This window comes from Synchytrium microbalum (genome assembly GCF_006535985.1).
Source record: "Synchytrium microbalum strain JEL517 chromosome Unknown SmJEL517_scf0023, whole genome shotgun sequence".
In the NCBI taxonomy this organism is placed as follows: domain Eukaryota; kingdom Fungi; phylum Chytridiomycota; class Chytridiomycetes; order Synchytriales; family Synchytriaceae; genus Synchytrium; species Synchytrium microbalum.
This window is the reverse complement of record NW_022158372.1, coordinates 86254-103328: the sequence shown is the minus strand read 5'-3', so window position 1 is coordinate 103328 and position 17075 is coordinate 86254. Positions and strand designations below refer to the sequence as shown.

Sequence of the window (17075 nt, the reverse complement as noted above, 5' to 3'; positions counted from 1 at the left end):
GTTCTGTCGGTGGTTTTGCTAAAGCTATGGTCGAGGTAAATCTGTGCCGCAATCAAGAATATCAGCGCAGACTATTCAACTCTTTCCGTCTCTCAACGTTTATACAGTATGTTAGGATGTATCAAGGCGAACGACCAAATGCTCGTGCCAACCCTGCAACTGATCATCCTGAAGCAGAACACGACATTGTTGGATCTGATGTTTCTGATACCTCTCGAAAGCCTGCTCCAGGGGGTTTCAAAGCAGAATTGGTTCCTTTTGTCAAATATTTCGGTCGTATGGTTGGTATGTCTTATAGGAAGAGGCGTTGCTGTTTTGGTGGTTTTAGTTATGTCAAAATTCGGATTTTGGATGTAGAACTAATTCAATTTTACGTTCGTCCTTCTCAAAGCCGCCATTGCTCTCTTTCCATTTGTGACAATCGGCCTCATGCTTCTATCGATTCGAGAGACTGGGAAATTCGCTATGGAAGCTGTCCCTGCTGTAAGTTAAACCACTGCTTCCAAGTCTGTTATGCCTCTCCGAAACCTAATTCCGTTTCCCAACGGTGTAGCTCCTTAGAATGTATCGCGCGGATCGACAAAGTGCTCGTAACAACCGTGACACGGGATACGGAGGATATCGTCAATATCAGGGCGGAAGTAACACTGGTGGATCTGAGCCCGATAATATGCGTTCTGGTGTCGTATCTGATACTGAAAGTATTCGTTGGGGAGGCACATCTGATGCTGAACATCCTCGGGTGATTGGAGGATCAGTTACTGATGGTGTCCGAATGCGTGGTACTCAGAATCCTAGAGCCATGCCTCCGAATCCTGGACTTGCTAATCCACTTCCAAGGTCTTCCAGCTCGTTTACTCACAGACGTCGTCGATCTGTTGCTCGTGTTTGAAGAAGAATGTGAGTTACTTGTTCAGGTTTGAAGTCTGACGGAAAGGGCTCTAGAAGGCAAAAGGATACAATGTGATCTTTCTGGAGTAATAGTGATCTTGTTTTTGTAAATTAATGAAATAATGAAGTAGGCAAAGTGTGGTGGGCGAGGTAGAATAAATAGACTGTGTTTTGAGAATTTCAATAACAATTATTTTCGCTTCCGAAATAAATATAGAGTCGTGTTTTTATCGCGACCTTTTGAAAAAGTCCATTCGCTTGACCATTCAGTTCAAGGTTCAACGAATGTGAAAGGCCACGTGAGAGCCTGGTGATGGGACAAATAGGCATGACGCTTTAGAGACAAGCCATATATGTATTCGATAAGGTTAAATTTGGTTAGAAACGACTCCCATTGATTGAATCATTTCCTGTTGCGGCACTGAAAACAAATTCATGTTTCTGGCTTATTTGGCTGACACCTTACTAAGTCTCGTATTTACTAGAGTCGTGAAGTCTATACTATCTAATTGATTTCTCACGCCGTGAGTCCTCTGGTGTTGAACGCCCTTAGGCGAGACATTAACAAGCCAAGTGTTTCCTCAGACAACGTTTTGTAAGCAAGCTTGACGTTCATGTGGGAAGAAGAACACCCCGAGTCGTTAAAATATGAGTCAAAGAGCACGCGCGCATGCTCTCCCCTCAAACAAATCCGAAACAAACCCGAACTGAAACGAAACCACAAACCTGTCACGATGTCGTTTGCTGGACATCCAGGTGTGGTCGGATTTGGCACAGTTGAATCTGAACATCCTTTAGGAGGGCCTGATGTAGCCGATGGTGTTCGAGTGTCTGGTACTCAGAATCCCAGATCCCCCCCTTCAAGTCCTAAACTTGCAAATCCGCTGACAGGATCTTCAAGCCCTGGCACTCACAGACGTCGTTGGTCTGTTGCTCGTGGTTGAAAAAGAATGTGAGTTGGTTGGTGCAACAAGCGTGGTGGGTGAGGGTAGATTTGTACGTGACCTCTGGCACACCAAGGAAAAAAAAAAACGTTCCTCCATAACCAAAGTTGAGCAGAACTTTTTGCAAAGTCTTCAACGGAAACGGTGTGTTCCTGGGTTGATTTGGTCCGAGCATGTCGAAGAAAGATGCTGTTCCGATTGCAACAATGATGCAAATGTCATGATGAGGACGTACGGGGCATGTTGTTGACAGAGAGCAGCAGAAATGGCTGCGACCTCTACGCGAGTACAAGTTAGAATTTGTTATATTCAGTGAGTTACGTCTTGTTGCGGCACTAATGCAACAACAAAAGTAACAGCTGATTTTATGACGACAACACTAATATTTTGACTACCAACGCATTTCCTGCTTATCATAGGCATTTTTCTGTGAATGGGCGCCATTGCTTCTTTTCTCGTTTAGCTCCTCACAACTCGAAGATCCAGAGCATCAAGCGTATTGAGATATTTTTGGCAGACATTTTCCAAGAAAGATTAAAGAAGAATAATCGAGACGATGAATGAGAGGACAATTTGTCTGCTTGTCACGTCACAATGGATGACACAAGTACCGGGTTACAAACTTCGAAACAAACCCCGCCTAAACCAAATTGAAACCTACCTGAGACGAAACAAAGTGAAACGAAACCAAAGTTGCTACAAAAACCCTCCTGTCACTATCATCGAAATAATCATCCAACACAAACAAACAAACGAACAAGATACGATGTCACTCGCAATCACTGGAGCTACTGCCTCTGTAACCCAATTTCATGCCATCAACTATCTGTCTCAAGCTCCTTTGTCAATTGATTCCTTGTATAAGGACGACTATTCAGGTCACAAGTTGCAACGTCGGTTCCTGAGGACGGAAGTGGTTCCCTTCCTCAAATATTTTGCCCGCATGACAGGTAATGTACTGTAATTGCTGTTCGTGTTTTGCCAATCAGTTTCTTATCCTCTAAACCTTGTTGAAGTCGCAATTGTCAGTCTCCCATATTTCATGGTCAGCATGATGTTGGGCACGTTGTTTTTTGCTGTCGTTGAATTTGCTGAATCGATGGTCGAGGTAAATTTGTTTGCTAGCCCGTAATAGCCTCGCAGCTGACTGTAGACTCTCTTACATTTTGCAACATTTCTACAGGATGTTAGGATGTATCAAGACGAACGACGAAGTGCTCGTGGTGACCCTGAAATTGATCATTCTGACGCCGAACAAGACATTGTTGGATCTGATGTTTCAGAAACCGCTCGAAGGCCTGCTCCGGGATTTTACAGAGCTGAATTGGTGCCTTTTTTCAAATATTTCGGTCGTATGGTTGGTAAGTTATATGGAAAGAACGTCTAGTGTTTCATTTGTCTTTTTTAATATCAATTTTGGGTTCAGTCTTTGAACTAAGTCAAATTTTACCTTCGTTTTCTCATCAGCCGCCATTGCTGTCTTTCCATTTGAGACGATCGGTCTCATGGTTGTTGTATCGACTCGATTGACTGCTGACCACGCTGCTGAAACTATACCTGCTGTAAGTTACATTCTCGTTTCCAATACCCGCGCTGTTGTGCGACTAATTCTTTTTACTGTAAAACATCTAACCCGTTTTTTAACTATTTAGATCGTTAGAGCGTATCGAGAGGATCGACGAAATGCTCGTATCAACCGTGGTGGATCTGATGCTGAAACCATTCGTGAGGGTCGCCCATTTCGTGGCGTTGGAGGATCTGTTGCTGATGGTGTTCGAATGCCTCCTGTTGAGGATGGCAGAGTGCTCCACCCGAATCCTAAACTTGTCAAACCGTCTTCAAACTCTGTTACTCACAGACGTCGTCGATCTGTTGCTCGTGTTTGAAAAGTGTGAGTTCGTTGCTTAACTTTGAAAGAAGGGGGTTGGCTCTAAACGAAATACGTAGAATTGATAAGAGTCAGAATTGTTCTTTAGTTATTTTGCTGAAGTAACGGTGATTTTGGATTGTTAGAGAGAAAAGTGTCGGGGTCGGTTCGAAATGTGTAGTGGGGTGCACCGTAGAATGGATAGAGTGTTTTGAAAGTTTGAAATAATAATAATGAATGTTCTTCTTCTACAAAGTAAGAGCAATTCTGCGAGTCAGTCTTTCAAGAAATCCGTCCTCCTGAGAAAAAACGACCTTATAAAAACTGATCGGAGTATGGGACAAAGGGACACCGTGTTGGAGACACAACACCCTTTCAAGACCCTGTAAAGCCTGTAAGTACACATCTGTCAGAATTGACGTTATTGATTGAATTACTTGTTGTTGCGGCATTGAAAGAATTTTGTTTTTTTGATTTGACGTTATTTTGCTGGTATGTTATCCAATTCCACATTTTCTATAGCTACGGAATCAATATTTTGCTAAGCGTATGCTTACACTATGCCTCTGAGAGCTCTTGGCAAGAAAGTGAACCATCAAAAAACTCAAAGGTTTCGTTTAAAACATCAAGGTCCGAGGAAGAGTCACGTTGGGTGTGGAAGGAAGCCAACGACACTTGACATCATCTCAAAGTGAATGACGGATGATGGTGGCATATTTTCTTCTCACATGAGAAACAAAACATACCTGAAACGAAACCAAACTTGTGACGAGATCGTTTCAGACCTATCATCAGGACAAAAATTGCATTTGTCATGGTTGGCTTTATTCTGGCTTCGATTTTCCGTTTTGGTCGTCGTTCAGCTGCAACCATTGTCGATGTACATTTGTACTACATCTGTGTATATCTTCGCAGCTCACCATTCTGTCTTTTCCATCTTTAATGGAAGAGAGACTGCCCGGTTGCGAGCTGAGACTGACACGCTCTTCACGACGAAACTGCACGTCATCGTATGGAATCTGTTGATAACGGTATTCGTCGAGGTGTCAGATCTGACACTTTTGGCAGTCAAACTGGATCTGATGCCGAAAGTGACCATACCCGTGTGTTTGAAGAATCTGATGTTACTCGTGGTGTTTGTATGCTTACTACTCAGAGTTATGGACTTTCTCCAAATTCCAAGCCTGCTAATCCGTTGCCAAGGGCTCCAACCTCATCCCCTTTGAGAAAATGTCGTTCTGTTTCTCGTGTTTGACAATGTGGTGAGGGGTTTAGATTTCAACATGTTTTAGGAACCTGACGAGTGCTGTCCTTAGATGCTTGTTTTGGCTGATAGGATCTATTGAATCTCGTATCGGGCTCCTTCTTTGAATTTACTGGGTCGGAGAGTGTTTCTGTAGTATAGCCTTGATCTGAACTTGGTGATGGGCAAATTCGATTGCTGTCAGACCACAAAACATTTCACTTGTAATTCTCAGGATGGCCTGGGACCCTTTCATAGGACTGTTTCACAATGATACTTTATTGGGAAGAAAAGGTGCAAACTCTCAAAACACACAGAAAGTACAATGACTCAGTGTCTCACTACAATGCTCAATGTATCAAGACAAGTCTCATGATCGATATTGAAAACGACGCATTAGTTTAGGGACTCCTCCTCCTGGTGAGCCTGGTCTCATTACTGTTGGCAATGTCACGCCACCAGTCTTGGGAGGGGTTTTGGGTGCGACTACTGGTGGCTCGATTACTGGTTTAGGCTTCAGTTTTGTTGGGTCGACTGCGGGGGGTTCGTCTACCGGATGCGGTGGGTAAAGATCACCATCCATACCACCAATCACTGCAAGTTTGGCTTTATTACTCGCAGCGACAGTGTCAGTGTTGAAGACGTTCTTGACTTTGGCAGTTAAACTGTCGGTCAACTAGCAGATAATAATAACGGTTATCTCAACTGTATTTGAAAAAGCACACCAACGTTCTTGCTACCTTCAGAGTAGCCTCAGGGCCCAAAACCACTGCGAGAACAACTCCAATCGTTAATATGACAGTTCCGACAGCAACACCAATAGCGGTTGCTACTGCTATCAGAGGTGATGCAACGCCAAGGGCTACTTTGATTCGAACAATTCTTTTCGAATTACGATTCACGATTTCGACTTGGTCTTGGTAGGCAGTCAACTTTTGCTCTGCAAGCATGACGGCTTGTTTTATTTCTTTGGGTGGTTCAACTGGACTGGTCTCTGCCGCGGAGTAGCGATATTTCCCTTCCTCATTTATGAGTGTCTAGAGTGAATAGGTACAAAATTGATATTTGTGAGTATCATGAACATACTGCTATAAAGCACGACTGAATATGTGAGACACTCACTGACCTTTTCTTCAGGAAGCTCAAAGAACTGTCCCGTGTTGCCGTCCTTGTAGGAGAGCTTCAGACCAAGTCGATCTTTTGTAGCTTGGTCCTTTTGTGATGAATCTCGTTAAATATACCCCTGAGCAATATATGCCAAAGAATCATTACCTTGCTGTCGAACCCGATTGGTTGTAAAAAATTGACTCTAACAGGACGACCTCCTGAAGTATCAGGCCCTCGCATCGTGACGGTAGGAACAATCTCCCAGCTACCAGTTGCCTGTTCCTTGGGGAACATCTTTTCAAATTGAGCTTGTTGCTTGGCATCTTGCAGATTATCAAACTAGTGATAGAGAGATGTGCGTAAATACAGTGGCTGGACATTACCGTCATTGTCCCAATTGCGTTCTAGAAACAGACTGTGTTTAAAGTCAAGTACCTTCACATAATCTCCTGCGTACTCGACTTTTGCGTTCAAATCTTCAAATGTTTCTCCAGTAATCGTTTGACCTTCCTACCAAAAGGGGACATTTGGGTCAATACATATCTGCCGGATTTCTTTTTATCTTTCAAGCATTGGCGCACACTAAACCACCTTTAGTTTGAACCTATACCATACGTCTATGGGTTTCAGGTTCGGGTCTGCTTGTACCAGTCGAGAGATATACACGGAATCTCCTGATTTTACTCCATCACCAACTAATTCCCGTATATCGTTTATAAATTGGAAACTCTCGTCTGCGAATTCTGCATAGTTGGTTGCAGAATAGATTTCGTATCCAGTTCCGTACTTGAGAGCTACAAGTCCTATGTCTCGGTAGTCTGATAAAGAAGGAGGCTTGTCGATGTCGGTATCTCCCTTGACTGCCAGTACACCAAGCAACGTCACGAACCAAACTTCAAGAAACATCTTTTGATTTATAAAAGCGATGGCTAAGGCAAAACTTGTTCTCGATCCTGGATGAGATTCAAGTAGCTCAACAGGGCTGCAACCTTTCTGATCTCTTTTGAAGACAGAGTTGAAGAGTTTCTTGGTTGTCCAAAGTTTGAGTGTGCAAACCGTGGATGTACCCCACCAAAGGTGTGCAAGAGATCAGGCCTCTCGTGTGCAGAATTTGGAAGGAAGCGGCATGCCGTCGTTTGCAGGCCTTTGACAATCGTACATGTTGTCCTGGCCATTCGCGAAAATTGCAAAGTCCAGCACTGCTTTCAAGCGCAGTTGGACATACAAGGTATGATTTTGAATACAACGGACTCCGAACTTTCCTTTGCTGAGGCAGCGATCGCTTAGGATCGAGTCACTTAAATTCGTGTGTTTGCATTCTTGGGGTTGAGGAATGAAGCGAGGGAGCCAAACAGTTTGACCACGAAAACTTTTGAAATTTCATTGCATGGCAGCCACTAGATCTCAAATTTGGTCTCTCTGAACGGCTTCAAAGGCCAAATCCCGTGCGTTTGCAGGCCTCGTTTTGCATTTGTTTGAAGATGGCAACAATCGCTAAAAAAACGATGGCATTATTGGCTCAAATTTGGTTATAATGTATGAATACTTCCAATCTAGCCCATTATTTGCATCAAATCACCGTGGACTCTTTTGCTGCTAGAGCAGATAAATGCAACATCATTTTGACATTTCGGATTGTTTTCACAAAATTGGATCTGTCTCGCTCGTCGTCAAAACCGGCAGCTAAAGGGTCCCTACGCCAAATTTCATCTCATTCAAGACAAGGAATAACGCTATAATGTGCACAATTGATGCAACCTGTTGGCACAGAAATACCCCCACCAGAATGGCCGGAACGTCTTGATGCATAACCTGCACGAACAGGGTACCTGTCCATTCTTCTGCAACATCCATTTACTTCCTGGAGTCGCTTCCACCAGCTCTGTCACAATAAAGACTATTTAACGCATTATTGCTGTGCTTCTCCCGGTGCCGCTTCGCCTGATGCTGCATGCAGACCTCGATTACCTCATTCACACCTACACCTAGTGCGTCGCCCGATACAAGAACAGCTGGTATCATTTCTGGAAGTGTAATTGGTTCTGCTGCAGTTCTCACCGCAGGCGTAGCCGCTGTATTCTCTAGGAACAGAGAAGCCAAGAAGCACGCAGATGGTGCAAGGAACGAAAGCAAAGTCTAGTAGTTTTCCTACGTGGCAAAAAGATGTGGGAAATACATGTTGTGAATCGATAAATAAGTGTGGTAAAATGGACGAACGCAAAGTATAGTCTTCGCTATATGTATAGTCTTGTTTTATGTGGCAAAAAGCTGTGAAAGTACATGAGGTGCATCGATGAGTCCATTACCCCCGTTTTTGATGTTCGTGCCTAGCGTTGGGGAGGATGAAACAAAGGTCAAATAGCAGGCAATGGGGCATACAAATGCGTAACGTAAAAATGGAGTCCATGACATCTACGTAGTTCTATGAGTGCAAACATACGAATACGAAACGAGGCTCAATTACATTATTACTTTTAAATAGAAAACACTAGTCCGTGGTCGTGAGCAGTTTATAACAATTCTAGTCCTCATCAGCAGCAACTTCGGTCAGCACTTCCTTCAAGTCATGTCCAATCCACTGTCACGGAGAGATAAAACAGTTAGCACCAAAAAATCAAGACATGGTATCACGATGAGACCGACTCCATACCTGTACACTTTGCATCTCCATCAACCTCGACAGTGCCCTCTGAAACGCAAACACCTCTTCACTGCCCGAGAAGATAGGCGACGACATTTGTTCCGGCGTCAACTTTAAATCATCCATCGTCTGCCGCTGATGATCAGACACAACCCCTTTCGTAATCATTGGATCATCAGATGAGAATAATGCATGTAGTGGTGCATCTGTTAACATGACGAGATTCATATGCGATTCATACAGTGCGTCTAGCAATGTAATGAATCTTCGTGCCTCGTTGCGGTGCTTTAATGTCATTTTAGGCACATCTGTGACCACCAGTGTTCGAAGTCCTGATTTAGCGATTTCGAGATAATCCGCAGCGGAATGTGGCTGTCCACATAGTTCTTCGAAGGATATACGGGCTGCTGTTGGTGTTGATTCGGGGAGTGTCATTGATCTGCCCAAGAAATAGAGGACCTTTTCTTCGACTATGTGGTCTCCGACCATTTTACGCCATATGGAGTCGAGGTGGGCGCTGTTCGTGCTGTTGTTTGGGTATAGGAAGACTCTATATTTGTCTCGCTCTAAAACGAAGAGATGAGTCAGAAAGACGACAAAGAAGATACTTGCATGATTAGTAATGAAATACTTTGCTTTCGGTAGTCAACACCGGAATTCAGTGTATGAACTTCACAGCGTTCCTTTAAAAGTTCTATGGCTGGTATGAAGCTCGATCTCTGAATACCATTTTTGTACAGTTCTGAGATATCATGACGTGTAACGTTAGCGACTTCATATGTACAATCATCAGAACCATATTTCTTACCATCTGGGGGTCTATTCGACGTAGTCACCATAACCACTCCACGATTAAATAGTTCAGTAAATAGACGTCTGAACCAAACCACAGAAAAAAAAATAAAAAAAATTAATGACACAACATCTCATTTGTCACATCGACACAACCAACGCATACCTCAGAATCATAGCGTCAGTTATATCAGTCACTTGTAACTCATCAAAACACAAAAGGAAGGCATTGCTCGCTAGCTCATCCGCAATATATGGGATTGGATCCGTTCCAATGCCACGAGACTGCCGTAATTGATGCACTCTCCTATGCACCTACAGTAAACCTTGATGAATAAGTTTGGTACAAATTAGAAACCCAGACAACCACTCACATCCTGCATGAATGCATGGAAATGCACTCTTCTCTTCCTCGTTATGGCACATGACGAATAAAACAAGTCCATGGTCATTGTCTTTCCAGTTCCTACATCTCCCCACAGATATCTATATATGACGTGTCAGAAAACTAATTCTCCATAAATTGTCTTGCCAATAGGGTGCTTACAGTCCTCGTGGCCCTATCACCATATCTCGTTCTGGTGCTTTGCTGGCAAACATACTAGAGAACTGGAGTGCGAAAAAAAATAAAATCAAACTAAGCCCAATCAAATGTTTCGTCCACACACTCAACATACCATACTAAACACACCACCATCACTCTCCACAGCACCCTCACTGCTCTGAATGGTGGGTGGACTATACCCCTTCAGACGATCATACAGCTCCTGCAACTTTTTCACAGTAACTCTCTGGTGCGCATCATCATTCAACTGTCCTCTGTTAACAAGCGACGTGTAGAGCGCCTGAGGACCCGAAACTATAACTCCAGTTTCCCAAGGTGCATTAGCTGGAGTGTCTGGATGCGACATGGCAGCTGGTTTGGTATCTGTTGTTGATGAGGTCGCAAGAGCTGGTTTTGAATATGATGATGTGACATCATCCGGTTGTTTGGGTATCGAAGGAGGCTGTTGAGATAGTATGGGAGCTTCGGCGTGAGCTAGAGATGATTGGCATCGCACTAAGGAGCAGAAAAGTGTTGGTTCCAAGCAAACCCAAAAACTTCAGCTTTTTAACTTGGACGAATTGGAAGGATTCGCAGAGACCGAGCTTACCACGATATGAACGAGGAGAGACTCGTATTGCCTGGCACGTTGACAACGCTTTGACAGCGCTTCGAGTGAGCGACCGACTTGCCATTTCTCAACTTCGAGGTTTGACGGGGTTTTTGAACTTTTTGTACGTTGCGAGAACCCCAACCCTGCTAATAAAAACACCAAACGTCCCGTAGCGTTCATTATTAAATGCTAAATATCTAATGCTAGAAAAATACAATCTTCCCTTTCTGACTCTAAACTAGGCTAGTATACAAACTTTTACAATTCTTGCGCTTCGCGAATGTATAGGAGAACGAAAAGAATCAAGAGTAATATGACCATCAATGCCATTGTAGGGGCTGATGGTAGGCCTAAGTGAATAGGCAAAATGATTCAGCACGTATTCGACGTGATCTGTGAGGGCATCCACTTACTGGATCTCTTTGGCAACAAGACCAGATGAACAGATGAATCTGCTGATCCACTTGCCAAAACACCTCCATCTGGACTGAATGCCACAGACGTCACTGGGAATGAATGTGCATTGAGGACTCGGCATTGTACCTATGTTTGAGTTAGGGATGAGTTCGAAAACGTCGGCGAGGAAGAACAAAAAAGCAGGCTAGGTGTACTGATCAACCAGCTTACATTGAGGCTGTTGGCACTCAACACCACCACACTCAAATCAGATATCCCAACTGCCATCTTTTCACCATCAGGACTATGTTCACAAATAAATCTTTCAATAGCAGCGCAAAAAAGCAACATGCAAAAACGATACAATACCTCATCGTAAAGGCCGTAACAGGCTTCTTTCCAATCTGTCTCTTCCTCACCATCTCCCAAGTATCCGTCCTCCATTGCCCAACAAATGATTTTTTTCTCGACTTTTCATTGATGATCAAATACAAGTATTTTGCAGTGTCTTGTCTTCCAAATCGACATCCTCGGAATTCGCATGGAGATCCACTTGATGTTGCTGGATTGGATATTTGGAAGGCGACTTTACCATCTTCTATGGATATCACTTGGCATTGTTTTGGAGTGACAAAGACCAACTAAAGGCAAGCGAGCTGGTGTGAGGAATATGCTTCCAACATTTTTTGACCATGTGCGATATGGTCTCATCTTCAAACGCATACATACCCATTTGGATTTCGAATCAAAATCAGCATCAAATATTTCTTCATTTATTGTCATTGAAGGTCGGTGTTCTGTCAATGACGGGAACTTCCATAAATGTAGCTAGGTTGGGAAAAAGCGATCAGGGAGATGACGCGTACACACAACTTGAGTTCAATATACCCACTTTGCCATCTGTTGTTCCTGTAACCAGCATGGAGCCATCTGAGCTTGAGCGGGCCACTCTCTGCCATGCATACACGTTACGTTTTTTTGTCATAATCAATAACTCGTTCCAACTGACACATCATACCTGATAATGTTCAGCCTTCTTTCCAGTAACAGTCTGCACAGAATTGACGAGCTCAAATACAGCTGTCTTAGTATCTTGTGTGATTGTCTTGTCAGGATCAGTAGCAGTTCGTGTGTAAAGTCGAAAGTTCTTGTTGTCTCCAGCTTGTATCAGTTCTTGCGATGCATTGACACCAGCGACAACGAATGTCTTGTCTTCCTACAACAGTAATAGCAAAAAAAGAGGCATAAATGATGATGATTCAAGAATTATTGAAAGATCTGTAGCGCTGTATATTACCTGACGCACAACATCCAAACTCATACAAGCATCATCTTGTTTTGAGAATTGAATATCTCCAGCTTGCCTAAGCTCCAATTCCGATGGATCCACATCATACACGACCTACAATTGAGCGTACGGTTGTTGAATCGTGATCTCGACAGTTGCAATCTTCAACAAATGAACCCACAAACTAGACAGATGTATCGACACTTACAACAGCATTTTTGACACCAGATTTATTGGGACCTCCACCTCCACCAACATATAGCTTGCACCTTGTTGTTGAATCATCGTCTGCAAACGCCAAACTAAACACTGGGAAATCAACTGGCGTCGACTTTTTCGTCATGGAGCCGAACATGGTGATATAGAGGCTATTATTATTCAAATTGGATGTTAGTAATATGTTCTTGTCTCTCTTTGCAATGAAATGATTCACTTACCAAGTTGCCAACTTTTACAGATTAGAAGAAATGAGCAAGTTGGCAAGAGTCGAGTGTTTCTTGTCGCGTATTACGGATCCATACACCAATCTGGCCCTAGAAGATTGGTAAGCTATCTCATATAAAAACGACGCGTTTTTCTATTCAGATTCTTGGAAAATGACTGACATCAAACTTTGATGTGTTAGGTTGTTTCAACAAAAGACAGCTTCAAGCTACGTTTTATTCTTGTACAGGAATTCTCCAAGTGTCATCATTGGAAGGAATCAAGTACGTTTACAATGCTGCTTTGACTTGAGGTTGATGAACTAGTCACGATCAGCTCACTCGGAAATGTTAGAATCCATGGCGAGAATGCAATCTACGGTTGATCAAAGACCATCATGTGCCGCTAGTACGAAGGAGAAGTGGTGGAGGAACTGTATATCATGTACTTTTCCAGGTGATATGTTTCGGCTTTTTTTCGCCTAAAGCTAACTCAAACCCGATTTCTTTGAGGACTTGGGAAACACCAACTACTCGTTAATGATGCCTCGTCAAGACTTTTCACGCAGTCGTGGTGTCCAACTAATATGTCGAGCACTCCACCAACTCGACATCCCAGCCTCTGAAAACACTCGACACGATATAACGATATCAGATCGAAAAGTATCTGGATCTGCATTCAAAATCGTTAACGATCGAGCATACCATCACGGCACTATGCTTATACACTCCAATCTAAGCCATTTGAAACAGTATCTTGCTAAAGATGCCAAGTCTGGATTGGCTGGTAGTAGTATTCAGGGGAGAGGGGTTGAGAGTATCGCGTCTCCTGTTACAAGACTGGCGAATCACTCATTGACGATTACGCATTTGGGGTTTGTGGAGGCTGTGGTTGATGAGTTTGTAAAGAGTTTCGGGGGTAGAGATGTCACCTGGAGTGGACTTGACTATGAACGTGCTGCTACTACGGCGAAGGGTGATGTAGAGCTTAAAGTGCTAGATGATGAATTTATAGAGGAGCATGAGGAGGTGGCTGAAGGTGCGGAGTCTCTTAAGGTGACCTTCTCATGTAATTCTGCCTTTTTTTGGCTACGTCCCTCACACTTTTTCAAACTTAGACATGGGACTGGACATTTGGGCAAACGCCTCTATTCACACATACTCTATCACCTCTCTCAACTGCAAAGGGAATCGTACAAGCTACCTTCACTGTAGATAACGGCATCATTGTTGATTCAGCGGTGACTGGTCTCAACGCTGAAATCTTCAAGGGACAACGATACGATGCATCATCGCTAGAGACATGGACTGATACATTGGATGATGATATCATGAATTGGTTTAAACGTGAGATTACATAGAAGTAAGAACCTGGTCTAAACCACATTTTTGTAAAACAACTCTTTCGTCTGCCACGTACAAATACAATGTAAAAATTGATCTCTCATCACAAATTAGAATTCTAGCAACCGTGTTTTGATTCTCGAATGCTCTTGGCTTCTTGCTCTTCTAGAAAGATGCAGTCTGATTGGTTGTTACTGCGCGCACCGAATAACTTCTTTTTCTTTGACACGGCGCGATCAAAAACCTCTCTGGAACCAAGACCTTATCAAATCTGCTTTGTACCAGCATCTTGAAATCATGTTTATCAAACTTGCTTTGGGGCTATCGTTAATTACGTCTGCTCTTGGGCATGCCGAACTCGTGTCGCCTTTAGCTTTCAACTCCAATCCGAGCAAGACGTTCCCGTGTGGTGGATCTCCTGCCCTGACCATGCCTGCAGCGTACGTGAAACTTGGGTATTTTCGGAAGGGTCTCGGTTTTGGTGTTGACAATTTCTTCCTATTCAGGTATTACAACGCTTCTCAAACCGTCACATTCCAATGGACTATTGTTGCCGCAGATGGTGTTGGTGATGGTGCGTTTGACCAGACGCCTGCTACCCTGTAGCAATACTAACAACTTGTACCATTCAGGTACTCTCGCTGCATACATTGACACAACCGGCGGCGTAACCAACTTTGGATCATCATCAGCATCAGTCACTACAGGTGGAAACGTCATCAGCGTTGGCACAGTGACTGGATCATCCTCTGCGGGTGTTGGAGGTATTTTTAGGCCAACAAGTGTTAAATTTTGATATCTAGACTCATTTGATTCTTGTTAGGACCGTATCCATTCTCATTTACCATGCCAGCTGGCTTCAATTGCACGGGCACCACCTCAAATGCAAACGTTTCTCAATGTACTCTGTTAATCACGTCTCCGTCCACCGGCTGGACTGCCTGTACTTCGTTTGCATTGGGCGCCCCACTCGCCAACTCCGTATCAACCAATCCCACAGCTCAATGTGTTTTGGGTGGTGGATCTGCACCAAATTCGTTTGTCAGCTTTTGCTCTGCACTTAATGGGTACTACTTTTTGTTGAATCCTTTGACGAGTATTGCTGGACAAGATTCGGCTGCAAATGCTGCCTACACTTTCAATGTGAACAACCAGAACGTGTTCAATACAAGGTAATCATCGCTCTTGCAGCTGGAAAAAAATTAAATGATATCTCACGCATTTCCACTGTTTCTAGGACATCAACATATTGCCCGTTAAAGTACAAGAACTATGTCTGTGGGCAAAACTTCCCTCCGTGCAATGCCACTGCACCATGTAAGTGCCTCTGAAAGCTTGTATGTTATACTACAATACTCATGCTGCGTCATGCCTAGATCCATCCGACTATTCTGTAACATCAACAACCTGTTCCAGCATGACTTCCACATGTGGATTAAACTCTACTCACGCAGCTCTCTATAACTGCACACTATTGAACTCTGTGGTTCCATCTTCTGCTATTGGTTTGAGACAGGTTGGGCTGGTACCCTTCCTCGTGGTAGCACTGTTTATGATCATGGCCTAAGACGAGTGGTTGGTTGATATCGATATGGCAAGAAAACAAGTAATTTAGTAGTATTAGTTTAGTTAGTATTAGTTTTTAGTAATGGATACCCAACACATACCAATGATGGTTTTTTCGCGATGGTTTGAGGACGGAATGATGTATAATAGCTGTACCACGCGTATTCGATCCTGAAATGTACGTGATTCTTTCTGAAGTTTGTGGTTGGTTGAGCGTTACGATGGTTCTGCCACGTCAGAGAAGCCAAAACACTTTACTTGGCAGACAACGACAAACTGATTGAAGAAGCAACGAGAACAGGTAAAAGAAGCACGATATAGCTAATATTTGCAAACCATTCGCATCACTTGTCCATTACAAGCTAAACACCACTCTCTCTCTGATAGAAACTAGTATCGCATCGATTCACCCGGCCACCATGCCCCCATCGAAAACCGTCAGTAGACGAGATACTACCACCACAGCACGTCAACCAGAGCCGGACTATTCCAAACCTCGTAAACGCACCGTCTCCACCATCGAGAAATTAACCAAGAAGGTCGATTCCCTTGAGGCATTGCTACGGTCATTAAACAACTATCGTATACCACCACTTAAGGCTTGGAGTAGCATGGAATCTCCGGAATCATCTTCCGGAACTGACTATAGCATGGTGAGTGCCTCTGACTTGCTACGGCTGCTCGATAGTGATGATATGCTGACTCAGACAATGTTATCGCAGGATGATGCTCATAGTAGTGCTACCACAAGTCCCATTGCATCTTTCCTACCATCTATATCGCTACCGGAACCGACAGGATGGGACGACTCGCTCCTCTTTGAAGACACAATACCAACCTTCCCAACAATTGACACACTCGAATCCCTATTCGACGACGTAACTCAACCAATCCTAATTCAACCGCTACCCACCATCCCCAATTACTGTGGAATTGATACCGCTACCGTCCAATCAGCTGTAGATGTCTTGTTTCAACGCTTACATACGTGGGTACCCATTAGCTTCCTTCATAAACCGACATTCATGAACCGATTAGGGAGTCAGACGTCTCCGTTGCTCTTGTATGCTACTTTGGCGTGCACTGTAGAGTATATACCCGGTGGTGGTTGTACTGCCGCTGACGAGTATTTCAGCTTGGGGAGGAAATATGTGTCGTTGGAAATGGATGGAGAGTTTAGTCTTGACTATGTACATGGATTGTTGTTGTTAACGCTGTTTGCTGGACGTACTCGTAAAGGTAGGAGAATGAGATTTGTTTTGGTAAAACGCACAAAATAGCTGACCGTCGCGACTCCATATAGAATCAATCCACAACACTCTCTTTGGTCTATGCATTCGTGCTTCTCAAGCACTCAAACTGGACATTGATCCAAGTGAATCCAAGCAAAACTTCACTTGGATTGAATCTGAGACTC

At 43.6% G+C, this 17075-nt stretch overlaps 3 protein-coding genes across 3 annotated transcripts; 1 reads left to right on the top strand and 2 right to left on the bottom strand.

The window, feature by feature from the left end:
- Positions 1-8573: 8573 nt before the first annotated feature.
- Positions 8574-10724, bottom strand: SmJEL517_g03918 (uncharacterized protein; the record flags this gene model as incomplete). The annotated part of the gene is made up of 9 exons (XM_031169846.1): positions 8574-8630; positions 8703-9259; positions 9325-9435; positions 9502-9569; positions 9652-9800; positions 9860-9971; positions 10033-10094; positions 10163-10545; positions 10640-10724. 9 exons carry the CDS (start codon positions 10722-10724, stop codon positions 8574-8576), a joined length of 1584 nt encoding a protein of 527 aa, XP_031024143.1.
- A 176-nt stretch (positions 10725-10900) lies between these two features.
- On the bottom strand, positions 10901-12681 carry SmJEL517_g03917 (uncharacterized protein; the record flags this gene model as incomplete). Its single annotated transcript, XM_031169845.1, has 9 exons — positions 10901-10992; positions 11056-11185; positions 11270-11342; positions 11408-11679; positions 11768-11866; positions 11931-11990; positions 12057-12254; positions 12336-12440; positions 12535-12681. The coding sequence occupies 9 exons, from the start codon at positions 12679-12681 to the stop codon at positions 10901-10903; spliced, it is 1176 nt and encodes a 391-aa protein (XP_031024176.1).
- A 112-nt stretch (positions 12682-12793) lies between these two features.
- On the top strand, positions 12794-14109 carry SmJEL517_g03916 (uncharacterized protein; the record flags this gene model as incomplete). The annotated part of the gene is made up of 5 exons (XM_031169844.1): positions 12794-12870; positions 12952-13033; positions 13104-13193; positions 13262-13804; positions 13867-14109. 5 exons carry the CDS (start codon positions 12794-12796, stop codon positions 14107-14109), a joined length of 1035 nt encoding a protein of 344 aa, XP_031024175.1.
- Between the last annotated feature and the right edge of the window lie 2966 nt (positions 14110-17075).